Source organism: Lepidochelys kempii, chromosome 8 (genome assembly GCF_965140285.1).
Source record: "Lepidochelys kempii isolate rLepKem1 chromosome 8, rLepKem1.hap1, whole genome shotgun sequence".
NCBI classification, from domain to species: domain Eukaryota; kingdom Metazoa; phylum Chordata; order Testudines; family Cheloniidae; genus Lepidochelys; species Lepidochelys kempii.
This window is the reverse complement of record NC_136387.1, coordinates 23,465,213-23,490,474: the sequence shown is the minus strand read 5'-3', so window position 1 is coordinate 23,490,474 and position 25,262 is coordinate 23,465,213. Positions and strand designations below refer to the sequence as shown.

The 25,262-nt window shown below is 41.3% G+C and overlaps 1 protein-coding gene across 1 annotated transcript; it reads right to left on the bottom strand.

The window, feature by feature from the left end:
• Positions 1-4,000: 4,000 nt before the first annotated feature.
• On the bottom strand, positions 4,001-15,863 carry FABP6 (fatty acid binding protein 6). Its single transcript, XM_073358167.2, has 4 exons — positions 15,830-15,863; positions 6,709-6,884; positions 4,803-4,892; positions 4,001-4,087 (listed from the first exon to the last, which is right to left on the bottom strand). Exons 1-4 carry the CDS (start codon positions 15,834-15,836, stop codon positions 4,034-4,036), a joined length of 327 nt encoding a protein of 108 aa, XP_073214268.1. The 5' UTR covers positions 15,837-15,863; the 3' UTR covers positions 4,001-4,033.
• Between the last annotated feature and the right edge of the window lie 9,399 nt (positions 15,864-25,262).

Here is a 25,262-nt window from a genome sequence, read left to right as displayed (position 1 = left end):
CTTAGGAAGGAAAAATCAAATGCACAATGAGGGATAACTGGCAAGGAGGTAGTACTGCTGAAAAGGATCTGGAGTTACAGTGGATCACAATTGAATATAGGTCACCAATGTGCTTCAGCTATGAAAAAAGGCTACTGTCATTCTACAGTGTAATAACATGAATGTCCTATCTAAGACACACCAGATAATTGTCCTGTCTAACTGGCAAGGGTGAGGCCTAGATGGAATGCTGTGTCCAGTTCTGGGTGCCGCACTTTAGGAAAGATGTAGACAAATTGGAGAGTCCAGAGGAGAGCAACAAAAATTGCTATGAAGAAAGGTTTAGTCCTGAGAGAAGAAGACTGAGGAGAGACCTGATAGTCTTCAGATATGTTAAGGGCTGTTATGAAGAGCATGCTGATAAATTGTTCTCCATGTCCACTGAAGGTAGGACAAGAAGTAATAGTTTTAATCTACAGCAAGGAAGATTTAGCTTAGATATTGGGAAAAGCTTTCTAACTAGAAGAGTAGTTAAGCTCTGGAATAGGCTTCCAGTGAGGTTGTGGCATCCCCATGATTGGACTTTTTTAAAGACCAGTTGGACAAACACTTGTCAGTGATGGTGTAGTATGCAGTGTAGTTGTAACCATGTTGGTCCCAGGATATTAGACACAAAGTGAGTGAGGAAATATCTTTTATTGGACCAGCTTCTGTTTGTGAAAGAGGCAAGCTTTTGAGCTACATGGAGCTCTCTTTCGGGTCTGGGAAAGGTACTCCCAGAATCACAGCAAAATGCAAGATGGAACAGATCGTTTAGCATAAGTAGTTAGCCCTGCCACATCCCACCCCAAGAAAGGACAGTGGAGAGGGTCCTCCAAGCTGCCTAGAGTGGCTGTGTCCCATACAGTCAATCAGGGCCCTGCAGCCTAGTATAAAAACACTTGCAGGGCCAGAGGGAGTTCAGTTCCCTGCTGGTGCTGGCTGGCTGATAGAGCTACAGAACCTCAGACAGGGCAGTGCTGCCAGAAGCTGGGGAGAGTGAGAAGGAGCCTTGAGCTGGTTGCTGGGACCTGGAGTATGAGTGGGCGGGCCTGGGTCTCACCCACCCCCCTTTTAGCCACTGGGGAGAAATGGCCTGGAAGCCCAAGAGGGCAAAGACACATTCTCCAGGGAGCCCTGGGGCACTGCTCTCCCGGAGCAGGGACAATCTGAGAGAGAGAGAGAGAGAATATGCAGGCACATGCACTCAGCCAAGGGAGCGCTCATGAGAGGTGAGTGTACCCCGTTACACACACACCATTCATTCAATTGCTGAAATTTGGTTGAAAATTGGCATGTTTACATTTTTTTTTCTTTCTGTTTTACATGATCTGTACCTCAATATCCCACCTTTTTTGGAATGCTTTTTTTGTAATCTTAACTCTCACTACTGTGAAACCATAATTTGCCAAATGCCTGTTATCTCAGATTTGAGACTGTTGGTTAGTTGACTTGAGTCATACTTAAGGATAGAGACTGAGGCACCTGGCATATCATGCTACATGCCCTCTTGCCAGTTGCTACACTGTGCCTCAGTTTCCCCACCTGGAAACTGGAGATGATTACCCATGTTCAAGAGGCATGTTGTGAAACATAATGTTTGTGAAATACATTGTGTTCCTGCTGATAAATGCATTGTAGTATATTTCTGTTGGTCAGAATAAATTGTTTTATGTAATTCACTTGTTCCAAGTTTTAATTTAGATGCTCAATATTTGGGCTTTGTTTACCTATCAGTGCTTCTAATTCCATTATTCAGAATGCTGGTAAAATCTGAATCCCATGGCACTGGTATGGAACAAGTGCCCCACCCCCACTTCAGAATGAAAGTGGATTTCCCATGGTGTAACATTTCTCAGAAGTAGTTTTCTCCTATACACACTTTGATCAATTGCCTGCAGGGATTTTGCCAGTCCCTTCCTTAATTGCATCACAGCATGTTAACATTCCTTCAATAGTAGGGGCCTTCACAAGGCTAATAAAACATCAAAATTAAAAATATAAAAGCATCTTTGAAGGTAGAGGGTAGGAACAGTGATTCTTTCAATTCAGTTGTCTGCAGCCTGTTAATGTGTAAAGTAGAATTTCTAATTACTTTTCTTCTGTAAGTATATTTTCTTCACTGCTTCATGATTCTAAATTAATCTGTTTTTAATAGTGACATTTCCAGAATTTATGGTTAGGGTGAGTGGAATTATAATTAGCTTGACATACCACTTTCTTGTTGCCAGTACTGGAAGTATGGCCAAATATTCCTGACCAGAGCTCAAATTCATCCAACTTAAATTGGATCAAAAAATTAATTTCACTTGGCATCTTTTCATCTGTTCTTTGATATCCGGTTGTATAACCCCCTTGGAAAATACAAATACTACCTAGTCAAACTATCTCCAAATTGAATGAGAGAAAAGCATGAGCTAGGTGCCCATCTTTACCCTCTCACATCAATTTTACCCTGATAAAACAGCATTGACATAAATGGACCTGATTTACACCAGTGTGAAGGTAACATGGCCCTTTGATTCTAACTTTCCATGAAGATCTGAATGCATAATGTGGCTCTGAGTTCTCTCTCTATTTAACTCCCACCTCTCTACAACTGTATTTGTATGTGCATCCATATCCAAGTCTCTAAGGTATGTTGTGTGACTACATTTCATGTTTACATAATGTATTTCCTATGCTCATGCACCATTCTTTTCCAGTAATAATGTGAGCTATTCTCACTCTTAATTAGTTTTAAAACTTGTTTTAGTGTGTGGATCATATGACCTTTAACTTTTGTTGCCCTGTGCCAGTTAATAGCTAGTTGATGTTGAAATGCCTAAAAACTGAAATCATTATTCATGGGCTGGAGAAGGACTTTCCACAGAGGTTTACAGCAGTGTTACAAGTTTTCATACAGCAATCTATTAAATTAACACTTTGTACAGCTGGCAGAGTGTCTGAGTGAATGCTCCAGGGGACCTACACTAGAGGGCTGACCCCCTCAGCCTCGGGAAATTGTGATGGTGATTTGTGTTCCTATTGTTGACACAATCGTGCTCAGAAACTGATGAGCTGCTATCAAAAAATCAGGCCTGCAGTCTGGAGGTGGAGCATAGTGAGGATATGGAGGAGCATCCTTGGTGATAGGGGTTGGAAAAATCAATGCCCTGCCATCATTTAACAATATTATTGGGGAGGCTGAATTTCAACAGAAGCTTGTGGATCAGAAATATCTATTTGTTGTAAGCAGCAGAAGACTGTTCCAACCGTGCACAGCTTTCAGATCTGACTCCTGTTTCACCAATTTAAAGTTCAGGATCTTTTCAACAAAGGTGTACTTCAGTCTTGGAATCAGAAGAGGTAATGCACGTGAGCAAAACTGGACAAGGTATTCTGTGGAAGCCAAGTAGAAAAGGTCTGGGAGGGAATCTAAACATCCTCCAAAAAAACCCTACAGTGGCTAACCACTTAGATAAAGAGGGGTAATGATAATGTAATCACAGTAGCAATGCTAGCAGATTATCACAGCCACACATATAACCAAAATACCTTCTTTTGAGACTGAAGGGGTTGATATCGGATGCACAAATGTGGTTTTTCAATGATGTGTCTTTAGCGAGACACAAAGGTTAAACCCCTTTCCCCTGTTCTTACCATGATAGTTGCTTTGAACAGAGTACTGCCTATCATGCCTAGTCAGAGGCCAAATAAGAAAACTATCAAATGGTTATAGACACCACTCACCTAGGCCACGCACAAAATGAATCCTGAAAGAATTAGACTGCAGCTCAGTCACTAGACATGTATGAGCGCATTGATTTAAATCTCATGGTTTTTGACTAGGGGTGTGTGCCAGAACCCTCAGTTACACAAAGGGTGAAAATATTAACATTGAAGTTGTCTGTCTTTGAAACAACTGTTCCCTCATTTGTTTGCAATAGAGACACAGAAAGAGATGGAGTTTCTAAAACTGATTTATTGACTCTCTTGGTATTCGTTTCTCCGTGCACTGGAAGATGAGTTCTTCTTAAGCCAGCTTTTTGCTGACTCTTTTGTAGGTTACACCACCAGCTGTAGAGATCTGGAATAAAGAACAAACCAAAAACTCTGAACACGGTAACTAGAACTGCAGAGTTTCTTATAGAAAAGACTTGTTAGAGCTTGGAGTATGCCCCTTGCTGGCAAAAGATTTGGTCCCCGAAATTAAATTAATATGCTTATTAATTATATAAATATTAATCCTGGGATACTCTAGAAATACATTTTACATAGCAACTATCTCAAATAAAAACATGTTTTAGGGATGTTGTAAGGGATTCCACCCTAGAAAGTTTCACTATTCTAGAAGACTTCAGTAAGTGTTATTTCCATTTCAATTCTTGAAGTACATGTACTTTATGTAGTCTGCTAAGTCAGTCAAGGACAGACTGGTCAACCTGAGAGAAGTCAGGTTAAAAAATCCAAAATATAAATACAAAATTGTGTTTAACAGTTATCTGGGTTTTATTAGCTATGACACTTAAAAAATCTAATTCATCATGAAAGCCATTCTAAAAAATGTTTTGCATTCAGATGGAACAATGAAGCACTTGTCCATTTCACATCGGATAATTATGCTACAAAAACTGCAGGGAGAAGGTTTGCTTTAAAATCCTGCCTTTAAAAAAAAAAAATGTAATGGAAACGTTAATAGTGGTCCCTTAAGTTTTGTAAAGATAATGTTCCATGCTGTAATTAACCTGGCAATGTTCCTTTACTTTTCATGGAGTGCCTCTAGAGGATGGTTAGAGACTTACCTCTACTAGTTTTCCTCCAGCAATCTCTGCAGTATGATGGTAGTTAGGGAAATCAGCAACCACTTTCCCATCTTCCATTTTAACAGTTGCCTGTAATGGAAATTTGTTTATCATTGTCTTGATTTCTTGGACTTTATCGTGCATGACTGCTTTTCAACAGCCTCTAAAGAAAATAAGATGTGAGCGAACCCATGTGCTACAGCCACTATTATATATTTTCAGACACTAACAAGACCAGAATCCTAGTACTTTAGCTCCTAAATATAAGTTCTCACAGCTTAAGCTAAAGTAGATCTAGCTAGTTGTAGTAGCAAGTAACATATCTTCTCTTTGGGCCAGTCACTGAAGGGAAACAGTATATCCAGAGACAGAAGGGCTGCAGAGTACTCTCTTCATAGCCAGTCCTCATAATGTTGGTCTCTTACAGATAACTAGTTTTGTCCAAGCTTGTAAGGCAAAAATAACTTAACACCAGTCAGCCATAATTAGAAAAATAGTGGTTTTCAAGGTAAAAAATGAGCTGACTTTGACAGACAACAGGGAACCCCCCTGTCAGGTTTGCATTGTGTTATATTGAAGGAAACATGTCTCATGTGAGAACCATTTTTTCTTAACTGCCCAACTCGAATCTTTGGCAGCCCAAAAGGATCCACATGTTAAAGTGTCTCTGGTATAGAGAAAGGGGAAGGGTAGAATCTGTAATATTAGAACTTTGGATGAAAAGTTTGCAGTATATGAAAGTAACTCTCCTTGTAATGGTACGTATGTTAGGTCTCAAGGGTTTTGTAAAGCCAGAATTGTTTGGCTTTTTGCACAACTCCAGTCAGAATGTAGAGGAAACAATGTTATGATTGACAAACCAGTCTAGAAATCGGGGAATATGGGTTCGGGTCCCAGTTTGGTCACACACTTCCCCATGCGATGGTTGGCTTTCCCATTGTTAAAAATGAATAATGCTTCTATCTAGGTACTTACTTCATTATTTTTGAGATGCTCAGATATTATGAGTTTATTCTTTCAACACCTCTTTGAGATAGGGAAATATTATCCCCATTTTATAGATGGAGAATAGAGCAAGTGATTTGTTCCTGGTCATTTAGGAAGATTGTGGCAAAGCCAGATATTAAATCTGTCTTCTGAGTCTCTAGGCAGTGCCTGGAAGACCAGGCTATCCTTCCTCACATCTAAGAAATGTGAGGCTTGCTTCATGCCTCTTGTAAATTTTGATGGGAAGTAGAAAGAATCATTATTATATTAGCAGTCTATATAATAAAATACATTGGAATATATAGGGCCAGGTTGCATGGATTTATAAAGGAGGAAATGAGAGCACCCCTGCATGGGTCAAGGCCCAAGCAGGTGGGAGTCCTGGTGCTCTGTGTGTGACTTTATGTAGTCAGCTAAGTCAGTCAAGGACAGACTGGTCAACTTGAGAGAAGTCAGAGTTTTCCCCACTCTCTACACCAGTCACTGAAGGGAATCTGGCATAGAAGGCAGAAGGTAATGAACTCCCATTATGGGTGGGGTGTCAGCCAGTGTACCTGCTTGAGGCACAACACCTTCTGGGGCCCTTTTGGGGCTGTCATTCTACCCTTTTTTTTCCCTGTTTTTTTTAATGTGATGATTAATGTTCAAGTCCTTACTAAACTCTTTGAACTGGCTGCCCATTGGCCTGAAAATCAAGAGGTTTAGACATCTCTATGGGCATATTTAGAAATAGATTTGTTAAAAAATATAATGGGTAGATTAAAAACAATACAGGGCATCTCTTCATATGTGTCAGGACTAGGCACTGACAAAATCCCTCAGATGGGGTACCAGATGCTATGGACCATTGTCCCCTAAATTATGGAATAGACTCAGTAGCTAAGTTACTACTGAAACAACATTTAAACCATTAATTTACCTTGAACTTTTTACCTCCCATTGTCTCCATGTCTGCTTCCTTGCCAATGGTGAATTTGTTGGTCATGGACTGGCCTGTTGGGTAGATCTGGGTCCAGACAAAGTCATTTCCATTCTGTGCCACTTCTGTGACAATCTTGAAATTCCTTCCCTTTTCAATGATATCACTGGGGATACCTACCCAATGGAAACACACTTTTTAAAATCCAGTATCCCATCAATCATATTTTCTTTTGTATTTAAGCCAAACAATAGCATGGGGTTTCCTCTATTGAGAAATTCATGACTGATTACATGGATCCCCACTCTTTTTTACATTGGTGTCATAGTTCAAAATGTTGGAAGCATACTTTGGAAGCAGTAAGACCTCAACCCTGTAGCTAGATGCAGCTCTTGAGCTGCAAAAGGTTGTTGAGAAAGTGTCCATGGGCGGGGCGGGGGTGTAAATTTTTCAGTTATATCTATCCAGTCTATTCATGTGTGTACACACAGTTACATGTGCACAAAGTTTTTTCTGTACTTCGTAGGAAAAAACCACTTATTACATTCTAATATTTGCATATGCCATTTAAATAGTTGAACACTTGCATGAATTCGAACATTTATACTCACAGAACCTAGTTACCTCCATGGATTTTACAGGTGCCTGCACCGGCTTTGGCTTTTTAAAAGTTCATACGGAGTTAGTGTACACTCAGGCACCTACTCCTGTAGAGAACAGTCACGAGTTTGTACCAGCATAAGTGGAGTGCAAGGATTGGATATTGGGGTCCCTAATTCATTGTATTTCAGGTACGTTTGGGCCTGATTCTGCTCCCATTAAACTCAGGATTATATTAGTAGGAGCAGGCCTGACCTTTTGCTGTAGATGTTATTGGGAAGATGTGATTGAAAGCTGCATGGAAGAAAATGAATCAATGAAGGTATAACCCACTTGCCAGCTATGGGCCAGCAGATAAGGTGCTCAGCACTTTCTGATAGGTATCAAACACCCTCAGCACTTGGCGCCTCAAACCTTTGCATTGTTCATCTAGTTGTTTATTAAAACTCATTAAGATTCATTGAGAAAAATCTCCAGTATATACTCACCAATACACTTCACGAAGGCGTCATAGTTGTCTTCACTTTCCACTTCATATCTGCCCGTGAAAGCCATGCCACCTTAGAGATGTGGTTAGAGCACTAGAGCAGCTGTTGCGATGAAGAAGCTTGGCTGGGTGCAAACAGGCTCAAAGCTCTCACTTTATAAACCTTCCCAAGCTGCTCAACCCCATCCCCGAATCATTCCACCTGTCCACCACACCCCTCCAACTGAAATAGTGTGTCTGAGTCATTAGCCTGGGTGTTATTGACCCTCATGAAAGTGCCTGTTTATAATTCTATGATGACTCTTTGTCCTTGGTTTATACGGCTGTAAGGATCAGTTGTTGTTTTTTTTGTTGTTGTTTTTTTTCCCAAGTGCAAGTGCTGACCCTTTCTGTTGGAATTTATTTTAAAAAAAGAGAACCGCAAATTAATTTGTTTGAAATAAACTAGTTATTTTGCAGATGATGTATTTGTAAAATGTCCAGTTTTGACTGCTTCTGATTCAGTGTGTGTCCATAAGCAAATCACTTGATTTCTTTCTTATGAATTCCCTCTTTGTAAAAAGGGATGATAATACAGTATGCCTGTATGAGGGACTGCAAGATCCTAAGAAGAAAAATGCTTCTTATTGACTCTTAGTAGCATGGATTCTGCCAAGGAGAAAGAATTATAAATGTTTGTTCCCCAAAATCTTGTCCCATTAGAGTGCATGCTGCAGTGAAAGATGCCTGCTATCTCAGGGGGCTACCTCTCCCTCATCCCCTAGGCCTTCCTTCTAGAATCCAGTCCTGACTGGCAGCATACCAGGAGCAGAAGATATAGCCACCAATGCTGCTGCTCCGCTTTTGAGGCTCTGTCCAGCCAGGGCAAGGTTTGATCCTGGCTGGACAACTGTAATGCCACCTCAAGCATTCAGAAATCATGAGGGAGGTCACCTCAAAGTCATGAGAATGTAATAAGAGCCCAAGGCTTACTTTTTATTTACCTTCTGGTTCCAGAGCTTTTAGGTTGCACTCAAATCATGTTTACCCACTTTGCTCCCCAAGCATGTAGGCTAGATTTAAAAATATATATATATATAATGTAATTAATTCACAAATCCTAATTTGCCAGTGGCAGAAAATATACATTAGAGTCTTTTTAAGATGTTTGTAAGGCCTCCTGGATTAGGTCCTATTCCTTAAATATATTTGCTATTTGTATTGTAAGGGCTTGTACCATTTGAGAACAAAACTGTCCTCTTCAGTGCCTGTAAGAGGGGGGGTCTCACATTCTGCCTTTGTTCTTCATGAATTACAGACATCAAGTGGAATATAGAACATGCAATAACTATCGACACTGCAGATAATCAAGCTTTTTAGTTGGAAACTTCGATGATCAAACAAGAAACAACCTATTTCCTTCTCTGAAGTCTGACGGAGAGTAATGTTAAGTATTACTCATAACAATGGAAGGTACAAAACTTTCAGATGGAAATGTGACTTTTCAAGTTGAAGTCTCATTTAAAATTGCTTGCTTTGGTGGATGTTCCTACTGGTAAAGTAATTTACTAGAATAGATGCAAAAAGTGAACATGAGCGGTATAAACAGAATTTTAAAAAATCAAACACTTATTTTAGGAATTCTTCCACACGCACTTCTCCTCACTATTCACTCAGCTTCAAAGTGTACCATGCTGGGAAATGACAGGCTGCTAGAGTTCTTGTCATCACAAAAGATGTCATCTGCTGTCTGAGGGTAATTTAAAAAAAAAATTGTCTCTGTATGAGAAAGGGAAGAGGTCTATGTACTTCTCCGCTGTGAATTTTCTCCACATTCTGTGGCTAGCATTCAAAACTCACTGACTGGATGCTTCCATGTCATTTGTAAGGCCTGCTCGCACAGGGTTCAGGGAAGTAATTGGGAAATTCTGCTTCAGAGCCAGGGCTCCCATTGCCCTTCTATTACAAAATAAATAGGGACAATGCTCTGTGAGATGGGTGTAACTGTTTGCTGCCCCAGTTCAGGGTAATCTTAATTCTGACACTTCAGGTCTGATTTTGAGCCGGCTGAAGTCTTTGGCAAAGTTCCCTTTGTTGTCTATTGCGCAGGATCACACCACTAAAGAGGATCTTTTCTTTACTAGCTGGGCCACAACTCTTAGGCCCAGTCCATGTTAAGGAAATTAGCTTTGGTACAACAGAGGCAGAGAGAGAGGTGAAGTGATTGGGCCAAAGTTTCATATAGCAGCCCAGTGGCAGAGGCCAGGATCAAACACGAATCGCCTGAATCCAGTGCCTAGGGGGTTGCACTAGCATAGGGGTACCAGTATAAATTTATTTGATGTAAACAAGGCCTTAATGTGATGGAAAACGACAATGAGACCATTGGAGGAACTGCTGCTTTCAAATGGATATGTAGGGAATTTGCACTAGCCTCAGTGATGTTCTGAATTATTGTCTAGAGCATCTTAGTTAAAAATCCTCAGTAAAGGCTCGTCTTCTGCTTATATGTCTTGTATGCTCTGTCAATGGAAAAAATATTTTGAAAATAGTTATGGAGCAGAAGCTGTATCTTTTCCTACCAGGTTTGTCAGCTTGCGCCCCAAAAATCCAATTAGTGAGACTGTCCCAGAGTTAGTTTCTGCAATGTAATTTAGTGACACAGCTGAGCATTCAGACCTCCATCTTGCATATTCTAGATGGAAGTCTCCCCTGGATGATCCAAGGGTGAGGTAAATGAACTCAAGTCATGAACTTTTTCTGTTTGAACAAAACTTATGAGAGCAATCTCACTAGTGTAGTAATACTATAAAGGACTTTGGAAGTCAGATCAATTGACAGATAAAAAAAAGCACTGAAGGTCTAGGAAACTGCTGGGAAAGATTTCCAATACATGACTTCCTTGAGTTACTATTTCTACTTAAACTATATCATTAGCTTTCTTCAACTCTTGGTATGCTATATAAAAATGCTGACATCCACATAACTGCACAGGATTTACTATATTGTATGTCCTTGCATTTCTTCTTTTTTTAAATCTTTATTCATTTTTACAGAACAACAAAACAAAAGCAGCTGTATTTAAGAATGAAGCATTTATGAAGAATCTTTTCCCAAATACTAAGTCATGCCCCTGTTTAGTGCTAGATTAAAAGGGCATAGGACCCTTGCAAATCAGGGCACAAACACCAATCTGGTTGTATGTTCTGTAATTAGATTCACCAATCAAGTATCAAGTGTGAACTCCTCAAGCATTATAACATCTTTAACATGGAGTCACAGACAGTCCCTTTGAGTGCTCCAGTCTATCTTGCGACCCAGGCAAGCCTGCCTTTGTGATAGATGGTCTCTTTCACTAAAAATCACATCAATACTCAAGTTGCTCCCAGTCCTGAATGACCAGGTGAATTGCACCCTAGATCTCACACAAAAGACAACGCTTGTAGCCAATAATATAATAAACTAACTAAAGATGTATTAACTAGGAAAAAGAAATGAGTAATTTACAAGGTTAAAGCAGGTAAACGTACACACACTGATGAGGTATGGTCTTAGGTTTCAAAAAGTAAGAGAAGCTGCTGTCATGTGCTGTATATGTCCTTTAGGGTAATAACCCAAGCTAAAGAGTGAGGGCTCCCTTGCTTATGCTTAGAAATCTTGTCCTCTCCCTGAAGTCCATACAGCATAGGGATAACAAATGTCATCTTAAAAGGGACTTTTGTTCTCTTCCCCCAGAGCTCAAGCTGATGGGATGAGTGTTTGTGCAGGTCTCTGCTTGATGGGTACAGGAGGAGCAATCAACAAAATCTTTTGTCCACTGATGTTCCACAATGGCTTGTCGGGTGTCTATGGGCCTTCTTTTGTTGGAGAGGAGATGACATCTCTTGTGGTATACTAGTATTTCGTACTTGGTAATGCTTCTCTCCCGAATGTGCGGGTTTACAGTTTTAGAGCAAACACTTAAATGTTACCTAATAACATAGGTTACAGATGTAGTAAGTGAGATTAATACATGCAACATCCTACAAGCATTTCATAAAGTATAAAGTAAGCGCATTCTTATAACTAGGGCCCTACCAAATTCACAGCCATGAAAAATGCGTTATGGACCATGAAATCCTGTCTCCCCCCATGAAATCTGGTCTTCTGTGTGCTTTTACCCTGTACTAGACAGATTTCACAGGAGAAACGTGCATTTCTCAAATTGGGGGGGAGGGGTCCTGATCCAAAAGGAAGTTACAGGGAGGGTTATGGTGTTGCCACCCTTACTTCTGTGTGCCTTCAGAGCTGGGTGGCCAGAGAGCGGCGGCTGGTGGTCAGGCACCCAGCTCTGAAGACAGCACCCTGTCAGCAGCATTGCAGAAGTAAAAGTGACAATATCATACCATGCCACCCTTACTTCTGCGCTGCTGCTCACGGGGCACTGCCTTCAGAGCTGGGTGCCCAGCTCTGAAGGCAGCACACAGGTAAGGGTAACAGTACTGCAAAACCCCCTACAATAATCTTGTGACCCTCTCTTCCCCCCAACTCCTTTTTGGGTCAGGATCCCTACAGTTTCAACACCATGAAATTGCAGATTTAAATAGCTGAAATCATGACATTTAAAATTTTTAAAATCCTGTGACCGTGAAATTGACCAAAATGGACCATGAATTTGGTAGAGCCCTAATTATAACTCTAATTTCTATTTTAACAATGCGAACACACAGATGAGCCAGATGGGTTTGCACCTACGCATTTGTCAGTGTTCAGGGAGGTCTAGGCCCTATGAGCTGGCACCTGCTCAGCCAGCATCGCAGCTATGCTCACGCCATTGCTACATTTAGTCATCCACGTTTCCAACCCTTTCGTTTCAGGTAACAATTTTAGATTTTGACAGCATACAATGCTCTTGATTTCCCGCACCTTCAAGACCACTAGTGGGTCTTCAGTGTTGCATAGGCTTTGTTCTGGTATGCCTGTGCAGGAAGGAGTTTCACCGTTGTAGAGATGAACACACAGTTAATGGTAGAGCCCTGCAGTGGGACTGGAACCTGCAGCCATAATGGTGGGAGTGGGATTAAACAATAGTCCCATGCAATCACTCTACTAAACATCACAAGAGATGCAGAAATAATCATGATGTCAAAAATATTGATTAAAGTAACATTCTTTCATGTTTTATTGCTTCTATTGAAACACACATCAGTTACCCTGCGTGTAAGTAGCTGTTTATGCAGGAATACAGGCAGTTTTCACTCCCAGTCATCAGAATCTAGGCCTCTGAACAGTCTGATAAAAATGTCCTTGTTTCACACTGGAAGAACTCCATCCAACTACAATTGAATTAAATGCCTCTAATTTGCTATTAGACCAATGGAAGGGTAAGAGTGACTTACAGCATGGCACTCTCTGCCCATGGATCACCTGTGAGACTGGAGCTAGGCAGAATGTTCTATCAACTTGTTGGAAGAGCTGTAGATTGGTCTCCAGCATTTGGCTGTTATTTTCCATTTGCCCTTGGCTTTAGCTACCTTTCTGACAGGCCCAGGAGGTGTAGTTCAGTGGTTCTCAAACTTCTGTACTGCTGACCCCTTTCACATAGCAAGCCTCTGAGTGCAACCCCCCTAATAAATTAAAAACCCTTTTTAATATATTTAACACCATTATAACTGCTGGAGGCAAAACAGAGGTTGGGGTGGAGGATGATTGCTCACGACCGCCCTGAGGGATCCTGACCCCCACTTTGAGAATCTCTGGTGTAGTTGTTCTTTAGGTAGGTCAGAGGAGAATATAATTCTCATATAAGAGATTGTGTCTGCCACCTGGTGGCCAACTACCAGAGAAGACTGAACCAATTAGCATAGTCCTGCATTCTGTGAATTCACGCTCCCTGAGTCAAATTCATCCCAGGTAGAATACCATTGACTTCAAAGAACTGATGGCAGGAATTAATTTGGCATAGAATGTTTGCATTGGGCAAGGTACAAAAACTGAATCTCAAAGTGGGATCATCATTGTCCAATGTTAGCAACCCTCCCAGCTGAGTCAAATAGCATCTTCCTCTGGCCAAGATGTTAGGAGCCATGTTAAACTCATGAGTCTCTCAGAAGGATGTTGCTTTTTGCCTGTCTCACATATAAGCTAGGTAGAGAATATTTCCAAGGTGACAGTTGTTCCCCTGGTAATCATGATGTCACAACATTGGATGATCACATCACTAAGTATCAGGTAGAACGATCCCTTGTTTAAAAGTGCAATATTTCAATTGACACACTAATCAAATACCTTGGGGGTCAGCAATGACAGGAAAGGAAATTGAGAAGTATGCGGCAACTTTATGGGGATTTAATCAAATATTAGGGGTAAAATCTTGAAGTCAATAGCAATTTTACCACTGGCTTAAACTGAGCGAGGATTTCGCCCCAGATTTTTAATGTGAAGCATGAATAATTAGATTAACCTAAATTATATGTGCAGGTACCTAATCTGTATGTGTGAGTCGGGCTGGTGACACTCATGCCCAGTTAGCAGTCTGGTTGGTTATGTGGTCATAAATACTGTTATGCATGGACATGTCAGTCTGAAATCCACTCTGTACAGACAGCACTAGTCTTAAATGGGATTAAGCCCAATGGGGTTTAAAAGGGATTTAAGTGATGGATAGGCCTGGCCCTGTTTCTCTGCACAGGGTAGATTTGATTAATCAATTAAGTGATCTGTTTGTGGATGTGTAATTTATTTCACCTGGAAATCTTGGCCTATGCTTTTTAAAATTTTCATAAGTGTGACATGGGTTGGGCTCTGCAGAAAGACTAACCATTATGCTTGAGTTTGTCATTGAAAGGAAGCATCTGATTCGAAATTATGTGTGGACAATGCAGGGAGTGGGAATTCAGAAGTAACATTGCTGTGAAAAAACAACAAGGAGACCTTGTGGCACCTTAGAGACTAACAAATTTATTTGGGCATAAGCTTTTGTGGGCTAAAACCCACTTCATCAGATGTATGGAGTGGAAAATACAGTAGAGAGGTATAAGTACACAGTATATGAAAAGATGGGAGTTGCCTTACCAAGTGGGTTTTAGCCCACGAAAGCTTATGCCCAAATAAATTTGTTAGTCTCTAAGGTGCCACAAGGACTCCTTGTTGTTTTTGCTGATACAGACTAACACGGCTACCACTCTGAAACCTGTCACTATTGCTGTGGAAGTCTGCCTAAAGAAATGAAGCAAGCAGTTGGTTTTCACTGTTTCCAACACAGCTCCTATGATATTCAAAACAGCTGAGAATCTAAATTCCATTGGGAACTCAGAAAATGAATGAATCAAAGACCTGGCATATCTTCACTTTCAGAATTTACTTGCCACAAAGTCATAAAAATAACGTCTTTACATTCTTATTTTCATGTCGGAGTCACCCTGCCCTTGAATGTCTCCCCCTGTTTTTTAAGAGTTTATTAACCTTTCAGATGTGTTTTATAGCCAGCTTAGAGACACTCAGAGACGGAACAAAGATAAAAGAAAAGAAAAGCTGTTCCATTAGTAAGTGAAGAAGGACGTGTGATTGGTTTTTTTTGAAGTACTTTTAGAACTGAAAGGCAATTGAACAAAAGAGGACGCATTCAGAATAAAATTGGGAAATCTCCAGTGAAAACAAAGTTACTCTTAAATTATTCTTTCAGCAGGAAGTCTGATCAGGAAGACTTGTAAATTCTTCATACAACTGTATCTTGCAGTTCAACAACCCTTTCTAGTCAATGGTTAATGATTATTAATTCCTTTGGTATTCAGAGTACTAATTCATAATGAATTCAGAATGAACTCATTTGGTGTTAATGTAATGTGTAATTCCATGGGAGTCCCATTATAATTTTGCCTTATTAAGTATCAATTTAGTGCTAGCTTTTATTATTCTAAACTCATCAGCGGTAGAAAAGTAATTATCGGGGTGATGTGGTTAAATTACTAAGAGCTATGCTTTGTGCAAAGTTTGTGCATTTTAACAAAATACTTCAGCCAGTTCTGCAGGATTTTTGTGGGTAAGTTAATAATGACAAGGTCAGCGTCTACTTACCTACCATCCTCTTCCATGATGTGGCTCTCTGAAGGGTGGGATATATCCAAAGGAAGCTAGGAGGAAATGGGAGCCAATTATGAGACTCGGGGCACAGATCTCCTAAGAAACCAAGTCCCTGCTTGCTCCCTGTGGGTTAGAGGGAAATATGCCTCATCCCTTACCATGCTCTGGCTATGTCTACACAGTGGCACAGCTCTACTGCTGCAGCTGCACTGCTGTAAGGTCTCCTGTGTAGCCGCTCTGTGCTGGCGGGAGAATAGTTAAACCATCCCCATTGAATGGCAGTAGCATTATCCACACTAGCGCTCTTGTCAGTGAAACCTATGTTAGTCAGGGGTGGTTTTGTCACACCTCTGACTGACAACAGTGCTAGTGTAGACAAAGCCTCTTGTACTAAGGGAACCTCCTATTGTTTCTAGCCCTCTCCCTATCAGAGAGAGGTTCCATTGAGGGGGACAGTCTGGATCAGAGTGTTTTAGATGTGTCTCAAAGTTGCTGAAGATCTTTAAAGCCTTCTCTGGGCTGCAAAATCACTTTGCAGTGAAGTGTTAATGGAGGCATGTTTAATAGTCTAACTATACCAAAAGAGTAGAAAAAGTCTAATGTTCCCTTAGTAACTGCCAGATAGACACAGGTCTCTGGAATTGATAGGAGTATTGCTAAGTTGAACTCATAATGTGCCTCTTTTTTAGGTCTGCTGATGCAATTTTGTACAAATGTAGGGCCCAGTCCAAGTCCCCTGAAATCAAAGAAATAAATCCTCTCAACGTCTTTGGGAATTGGATTGGCCGTGGGGGCTCAAGTCTACAATCACTGAACACTCAAAACACCCATTCAAACCAATGGAAGTATTGGGTGTGCATGGAAAGCAGGAATGGGCCCTTAGATTAATTAAATTTCAGTGAGAATTGCAGCACAAGCAGAGTTTCTAGCCCGCACCATTTTTGAGTAATGTAACCAGAAAATGCCCAATAGGAGTATAAATGTGAGTTACAGGAGCCGCCAAAAATCAAGTTATGTAGATTGCTCTGACAAATCCAATCTCTGAATTTATAACTAATAATTCCTTTCAATCCAAAAGGAATTAGTTTGATAGAATTATAACAACTGAAAAAGGTTGTCTAGATTACAGATATAGTGATATCTATTAGCACAAGCAAATAAGGTAGGTGCAACTTCTGGATATTTTTATTTTGTTCCACAAACTGTTATACCAGAACATCTGAGGTTCCTAAGGGAAAATAGCCAAAATTCTAAGTCAGATGAAGTTAACATATGAGATTCTTTAAGATAACACATTATGACCCATTCCTCCTGCCATAAATAAGGCAATCTCCTTTCCTCTTTATCTTTGTAGTACACGTGATGTGTTGTAAAGATTTTATTACTTGATCATATCTGTATAATGTTACTTGCTGATACATCAGAATAAATCAGATACAAAGGGGGGTTAATCTTCAGTGTAATCTAGTTTTGCTCAGATACTTCTGATGTGAGGCCTTGGGCTTTTGGCAAGGTTCAGTTATCACCAAAAGAACAAAGACAGTATGACCACAGGAACTGAACAGTCCCTTGGGTTAGCGTGCATTGCACGTCAGCTACTGTTAGGTGCCTCTGCACTCCATAATCCCTAGCCTCAGAGGATTAGTCCACCACCTCTAGACATCTAGCAGATTCAAATTCAGTCTTGGTTGCAACGTGCTTGGTGCTGTCTCTCTAATTCCCACTTTTCTTCAGCAATATGCATCTAGAAATTTATCACAATTGGATCAGTAGCCTATGTCTGAGAGAGGCCTAGGACTGGGGTAGTGGGATAAGTTACAGGTCAGGATTGTAATGCATTGGGCCCAAAGCCTGCCCCCGTTACAGTGCATGTACTCCAGTGGCAGCCGAATTGGGGCCTTCCTGGTTGTATGACACCTCCCTGAAGCCAGCCTCATGAGTTCTGCATTTTCAGGGGCATGAAATTTACTCACGCATGTAATTACATTCATGCTAATTCTCTCTACCAGTTGTGGTGCCCTACAGTAGCATTCCATGGAAATAACCATGGAAATTTATGCTCTACCTAATATACTGGGCAACACCGATGGTTCACTTTGCATGATGTTGTGTTGTGGTAGCTTGAGGCTTTTTTGGAGAAATGCTGTACCCTACAGAGGCACATATACACAGAGCCACTCTTGAACTAACTATATTAACAGGAAGACCAGTACATAACAGTGTGCTTTAACTTGCTCTAGCTATACGAGTGCCATTAAGGGGAGCTATATTACTCACATGAGAGTCATGCTAATCAGCTTTTTAAAATGTAACAAAAAATGCTACCGGCTGTATAAAAGTCAACAATTGTTTCCAAAGCCCCCAACACTACAGTGTACACTGCAAATTAAGAGGTCTTAAAAATGATAAGGAACAAGTTATGGGTCTTCTACCTTTCTTTATTAGCGTTCAAGTTTATTATTTGCATTACTACCCCCTGGCTACAAGTACACAGAGGGAAATCAAGGATTTACAATGCTGACTGTGAAATCACCTAGTTTGATTGAAGATTACCAGCCTGGCACCTGATCTTGCCCACAGAAGAGAGTGGGAGCCCAAATGCCAACTTCCTTAAGGCAATGTGTCAGGAATCAGGGCCTACAGCACAGCCAGTCTTGGACATCCTAACGAGCACAGATGTCCAGTAGTAGGCTGTCTGGCTGCACTACCTGTTGGGTTTGAAAAGGGAGCAGACTGGCTCTTACAGCCAGCAGCAGCAGCATTTGCTCAAAGCATTTGCCCATGGCTGTAATAGCACCTGTACCTGTCTGTTCCCAGGTTTGCTCCTGCCCTGAACCTAGCCTTGCCTAGATAACCTGGTCCTGAGCCTTGGCTCCAATTTCTGACTTCAGCTGTGACCCTTGGCTCTGCCATCTGGTTTCTGTCTCTGAGCTCCGATTCTTGATTACTGGCTCCTGCTCTACCTGTGAGGCATGACCACCCACACCTCCATCACTGACACAGCGTGCTATGGAGGAATGCAGTTTAATGTTGAAGTAGCTCAAAAGGAAGCATTCTGGATCACTTCAACCAACCAAAACATTTCATTTTCAGGAATATTGCGGTGTTTTCATTCAATACAAAATGAAACACTTTTACATTTCCAAAATGAAATTTCAGACTATCCATTTTCTAGAAAATTTTGAATTTTCAATTTTGTCCCATTGTGGGATGAAAACAAATGTTGAAATTGAAGAATTTTCTGCAGCAAGGAAATTCTGAATTTCATTCAGTTCTATTTCTACATTGGGATGTGCTCAAATCGTTTGGGATGCATTTTCAATATCTCTACAAATAGGTCACCCAGAGTTACTGGAGCAAGTACACAAAGCTAAGGAAATGCCCTATTCTCCACTCTGTATGTAAGGGGAACTCACACTGAGGTAAGGGTCACTCTGAGTTCAGTATGAATGAATTGACATAACGTATTTATATACATAATGCTTTCCAGAGTGCTTTGCCCCAGCACTTCATTATTAAAGGGATCGCTCTATATTTTAAATACAGGTTATGTGATTTACCCAGACCAGAATAACACTCAGAAACCCGGATGCACAGCTGCCTGCTCTAATTGCTTGATAACACTCCTTCCCATAGATATAACAGTCTCTCCAACATTTTGCCTTGCATCTGCACTGACTTTTCTACAGTGAAGCACAGTAACCTACACCTATTGCATTTGGAGAGCCTGGTGTTTTATGTGTGCATATAAACTCTGTACAGTATTAACTTCTGTAGAGTGGCAGTTTTTTTTTAATATTGCACTTTACTGCATCCCATTAAGGAGGAATATTAAAGTTTTACATCATGTTTGTTAGTCTTTATTTGAAGTAATCTCTCTTACAATCAGTTTTATCATATCTAACAATCTTTGTCTATTTATCCCTTACTTCATTTGATTGCACCATATCTTACTTCTGAACCATATTCTTTACTCTCTCCTGAGCAATGCACTATGCTCACCGCCCACGGCTCATTCAAAGTGGGGGGGTCAAACAGACAGCTACCTGCTGGTGGTAATAAGCCATTTGCTAGCTTGAGAAGCCAGGCAAAAAGGGTTCTGTCTTGGAATGACAACAAATGTCAACAACAGACAAGAGAGAACATATTTACAGGTGCATAACTTAGTTATAGGCATAATGATAAAATATCAACACAAATTACTCAGAAGGGAAAAGAGTTTGAAAATAGGTGATGCAAAAAGTGATCTATTCCTATTTCGTTCTGTAGTAGAGCCAAAGGAAATATTCTTTCCTTCTAAACATTGTCTTAAGCTGTGTGTTTATGCATATCATTGCACATGTTATCTCCAATTCCTTTATATTTGCCCCCAGTGTACAAGCTTTAATGGGAGTTTCCATGTACTTCTGTTGTGAGGAGAATACATACACCACATGTAATTCTTCTTTTTCCTACCTGCTCCAAGCCAGAAGGTAATGCTATCTGCTCATGTTGTTAATCACTGTCAGGATGTCTTGTCCATGGCATACTGCTTCAGAGAGACTTATCCTGCTCTCATTTACTCTGGTGTAAGTCAGGAATAATTTCACTGATGTGAATGAAACAATGCTGGTGCTAAACTGCTCTAAGTGAGAGGTGTTGCCAAGTATTGCAATTTCATTGCAAGTTTTCTGGTAAATGATATTTTCTTAAAGCTGCTGCTGGAATCAGGAAACTGCATGAGAATCTCAGCTTTCATTTAAAAAACAAACAAACAAGATTTTAAGCCATCATGGTTTCAAAGAAAAGCTTGAAAATGTGACCCAAGCACACCCTAATGGTCAGAAAGCAGATAAAAAGCACCCTACGTTTATTCCTTTTTAAAAATCTCCTGACTTTATGCCAATCTCATGAGCCGTGGGTTCTCAGGTTTGGCAATACTGGAGTAGCACTGACATCCTGAGCTCTGTTAAAAATCTGGCCACTTATTTTGATGCCTAGATGAGCGCTGTGCTTTTTTGAAAATCTGTCCCTTAATCTTCACGGGCTACATTTAGACCGAATTCAAGCTGGTTTTAAAATGGGTTGGAGCCCCATATAGACGGGGCTCACATGGCGAGAACTGTCCTTCTAAGTGATTTACTTAAAGCTTGTGAAGCAGATTTAAAACCAGTTTGGATTTGGGGGGGATTGCTTCAGGGTGGCCAAGGCTTTAGGACTAGCTGCTCTGAAAATCAGACAAGGAATGTGTGTTATAGGCAATAGTGCCATCTAGTGGTAAAATCATAACTCTGCATATTAACAAACAACATTCAAATACCCCACAGCTTTACCGTTGTGCCTGAATTTGCCACTGGTAAGGTGGATGCAGGTTACTTACTTTACCATGTGTACCACAGTGCTGTGGCTCTTGGGGTTTAAAGTGTGCCAAAAGAATTCGAAGTCTGTCCTTGCACAATGCTGCAGTTTTGTTAGGTCAAAACAGAAGTTCTGATTTAAATACTTTTATTTATAATGTTATATTGCTCCCTTACTAAAGAGCAATCTGCCTCACACCCATCTCAGAGGTTTCTTCTGAGTGGGACACAAGGCCTCCACACAGATACCTTGCCCTCCCATGGATGCCTAAGGATCTGCCAGGTTTGGAGGGGCCAAACTGGTAACCTCAACTGGATAACATAGGAGTGATGTTTGGAAGGGCATCCTTGCAGAGCTTTGCTCTATAGAGCCTCTTTCTGGGGTCACATCTCAGGAGGGAGTTCTCAACCTTTAACCCAGGGATTATTATCTAATAGTTATTCAAAAGCACCTTTCATTTGAGGGTCTCAAAGCCCTTTACAAAATATGAATTCATGAAGCCTCACAATGTCACACTGCAGATTTGTAAACTGAGGCACAGGGAAGTTAAGCTAGTTATTTGCACCAAGGACAAATGCACCTCTGGAAGTGTAGGCCCTTGCATTTCCAGCCCTTGTGGTTGTGAAGATAACCTTCCACAGGGGATCTCAGTGTCCACCAATGCCATGTTGAGTGCCTTAGGCTTGGTCTGCACTGCAGACTTACGTTGTTATAATTGCTCAGGGGCATTGGGGCGCAGTTATATTGACTGAACTCCTGGTGTCGATAGCACTATGTCAACAAGAAGGCTTCTCCCATCAATGTAGCTACCGTTGGCAGAGGTAGCATCTTCACTGAGCTGCTGCAGCTGTGTATGTGTAGACAAGTCCTTTAGTCTGGAAACATACAGGCTGTAGGTGGCATGAAAACTCACCCTGACTCCCCCCACTGTTCATCTCTCTGGACTGTTATGATCATGCTGTCTCAAGCCTAATGCTGACACTTTAATTGTCACCATTAAGTATTTTGTTTCTGATCATTTTAGCAGATAGATCAGGGAGAGAGAATGAAGCCTATGGGAGGGGGATTGGGAGATGCTCCAAGGAGAAGTGGGACAGACAAAGGAGGATGGGAAAGGAAGGGGCACACAGGGCAGAAATAGAGGTGTTCTGAAACAGGAGCATATTTCCCACTGAGTGTTACTGACAAAACACAGAAGCATTAGACAATGACAATAACTCAGACTTTAGTTACTCCATTATAGCCCTTTCCTGTCCTTGATTTTTGTGCAAGAGCCCCATTGTCATACATGGGAGTGGTACTCTGCACTGAGGGGTACACAGAGTCCTACCTTAATACCTAATGTTGCCAACCCTCCAGGATTGTCCTGGAGTTTCCAGGAATTAAAGATTAATCTTCAATTAAAGATTATGTCATGTGATGGAACCTCCAGGAATTCGTCCAACCAGAATTGGTGACCCTATTTATACCTGAGCCCATGAACCATCATAAAAATTGCCTAATCCACAGAAAGAGTTTGACACCTGCATGGGTAGAAGATACAAGGAGACAGTTGTGAGAAATATTATAACCCTGTGTGGTATCTTTGGGGACCATTACATTGAATATATGAGTGGTTTATGTACGATTGTGTCCTACTCCATGGGGGAGGGTTACCACCTCTTCTACAGGAATGAAAACCAGTGTGGGGTTGTTACCTCAGGGTGGGGTGGGGGTTGCATATGCTGGTTCAGGATGGGTTTGCCAGAGATTCAAGCAAAGAAAGGCCTTTTGGTATAAAGCTGAGCTTGAACTGACAAAGGGCCTTGTTTCTGATCCAGCAAATAGAAAGGACCTTCAGTTCAAGGGGGGCTCCCAATCCTCGCAGAAGGGTTGGAAATACTTTGGCATGCTGGGGCCCCATAAGACTGATGGGTGAGTCTTAGTATGTTTAGTGTGTGTTTAAATCTGTTTGTTTTTATTAGGTTTTCTCTGCAATGTTTTTACAGGAAGAATAAATATGCTTGCTTAGTGAGAGCTGCACGGTGACCTGTAACTGCTGGTAAAAATGCTGTCACTGATTGTCTTTGGAGAGAAAGCAATGCGCAGGCACTGGCCATTAGGCAGACTGCTTTGTAGGCACAGCTGCTGACTTTCAAAAGTGCCGGGGAGTGCTCGATGCCCGGCTCTGACCCAGGCCCCCCATGCCACTCCACCCCTTCTCCCAAGGTCCCACCCCACCCTGCCTCGTTCCGCCCCTGCTCCACCCCACCCTGCCTCTTCCCACCCATTTCCGCCCCTTCCCTTGAGCGCATGGTGTTCTTGCTCCTCCCCCATCCCTTCCAGCCTCCTGCATACCAGGAAACAGCTGTTTGCGGTGGGCTGGAGGCGCAGGGAGGGAGGGGGAGGTGCTGCTCTGCAGGGCCCGCCAGTGGGCGGGAGGCACTGGAAAGTGGGGGTGAGCTGACCGGGGGGCTGACCTGACCTGACAAGGCACTCCTGGAGTGGACCATAGAGAAGGAGTATGGGTACAGTTATCCTGAAACTGTGAGAACAATAGGTTCTTCTTTTCTGCCCTGTCCCTCTATCTATAGAAGGAATAGTAATACACTCCAAAAACTGGAAAACCAATGTGCAAAAATGTTAGCATTTCAAATCTGTTACCATTTTGCAGGGTTAAAAAACTGTAATGTTTTATCTCAGTCGTTTTTGAAAATTTTTGTTTACCTTCAGGTTTTTGGAAGGAGAACATTTTAAATAATGGTTTTGAAAATGACTTGACTAAAAATGTTGATTAAAAATTGTGCTAAAGTATTGTGGAAAATTTCACAAAGATACTGAAAATTTCAGTGCTGTCAGTTTTTTTTAAAATTTTATTTTATTTTTGCAAAAAGTTTCCTTTTTAGAGAAAAAGGCTATTTTTCAACTACAAAACCTTTTGAGAACCCTTTCTTATATCCAGGACGGCCATGCTTTGAGAACATGCTTTTATCATAACCTGAAATTTTAAATCCATAATTTATTGTATCTCATTAGACAAAACAATCATAAACAGGAGTAAATCTAGCAACAACAAAAAAGAAAAGAAAGGAATCTGAAAAATGTTTCAGCACGCACATATACCCTACCTCTATTGTTATGCAAACCTTTAAAATCACTGCTATCTCCAAGCTCTGGCCTAGAAACAATTGACATTCCCTTTGTCATACAAATAGCTTTGCATTGAGAGTGATGTGTAACCCTAAGCACACAATAGGATTTTCAAGCAAAAGCTAAAGGGGAATCCAGGGGCTTCTGTTGTTGAATTCAGGGAAAGTAATCTGCATTTTTCCTGTGTAGGACAATGTGGCTTTTCTACAAGTGATTTACACTCTCAGGCCTTGTCCACATTTGTGGGGGGGTTGTTTTTTTTTAATTACAAAAACCTCTTCCATTGCTGTAGCTGGTGCAGCACCACTGGTTGTAGCCCTAGCGTAGACAAGGCTGCCATGGCCAGAGGCGTTTATTAGACTTTCTCTGTTGCTCCCTGTATGTAGCTGCATCTTTGTCTCCAGCTTCCCCTGCAAAGGAGAGTTTATTGGATTATTTGTGCATGTGGATGCAACCGATGAAGTGAGCTGTAGCTCACGAAAGCTTATGCTCAAATAAATTGGTTAGTCTCTAAGAGGCCACAAGTACTCGTTTTCTTTTTGCGAATACAGACTAACATGGCTGTTACTCTGAAAACTGGGGGTTAGGTTGGCTTAACTATGTCACTCAGGGGGGTGAATTTTTCACACCCTGAGCGACGTTGCTGGGTTCACCTAACTTTTTAGTGTTGAACAGGCCTAAGTTGGACCTGGTCGATATGGAGGCAGCCCAATCAGCCAGGCAGAGGAATTGCTTAAAGCCAGCTTTGTGCTCTTTCCTTGCCTTGCACTTGGGGGAATGGGGTGTTTGTGTGTGTTGTGTGAAAGAGAGAGAGGGAGGCAGGCTGAGCCAGGCAGCTAAGGCCTGAGGCCGCACCTGATCTTACCCCTGGGCTCTACACACACCGCAGTATGATCCTCCACCAACTGGACAGCCTCTGTGCATTGGATCCCGGCAAACTCCTTCCCTGCCTCCTCCAGAG

What these genes read in the sequence shown, in the direction of transcription:
- FABP6 (XM_073358167.2), bottom strand. An exon ending in TGGGAGGTAAAAAGTTCAAG is followed by an intron (nt 4,893 to 6,708) that starts GTAAATTAATGG and finishes TTTCCATTACAG; the next exon opens with GCAACTGTTAAAATGGAAGA. An exon ending in CTGGAGGAAAACTAGTAGAG is followed by an intron (nt 4,088 to 4,802) that starts GTAAGTCTCTAA and finishes TCTTTATTCCAG; the next exon opens with ATCTCTACAGCTGGTGGTGT.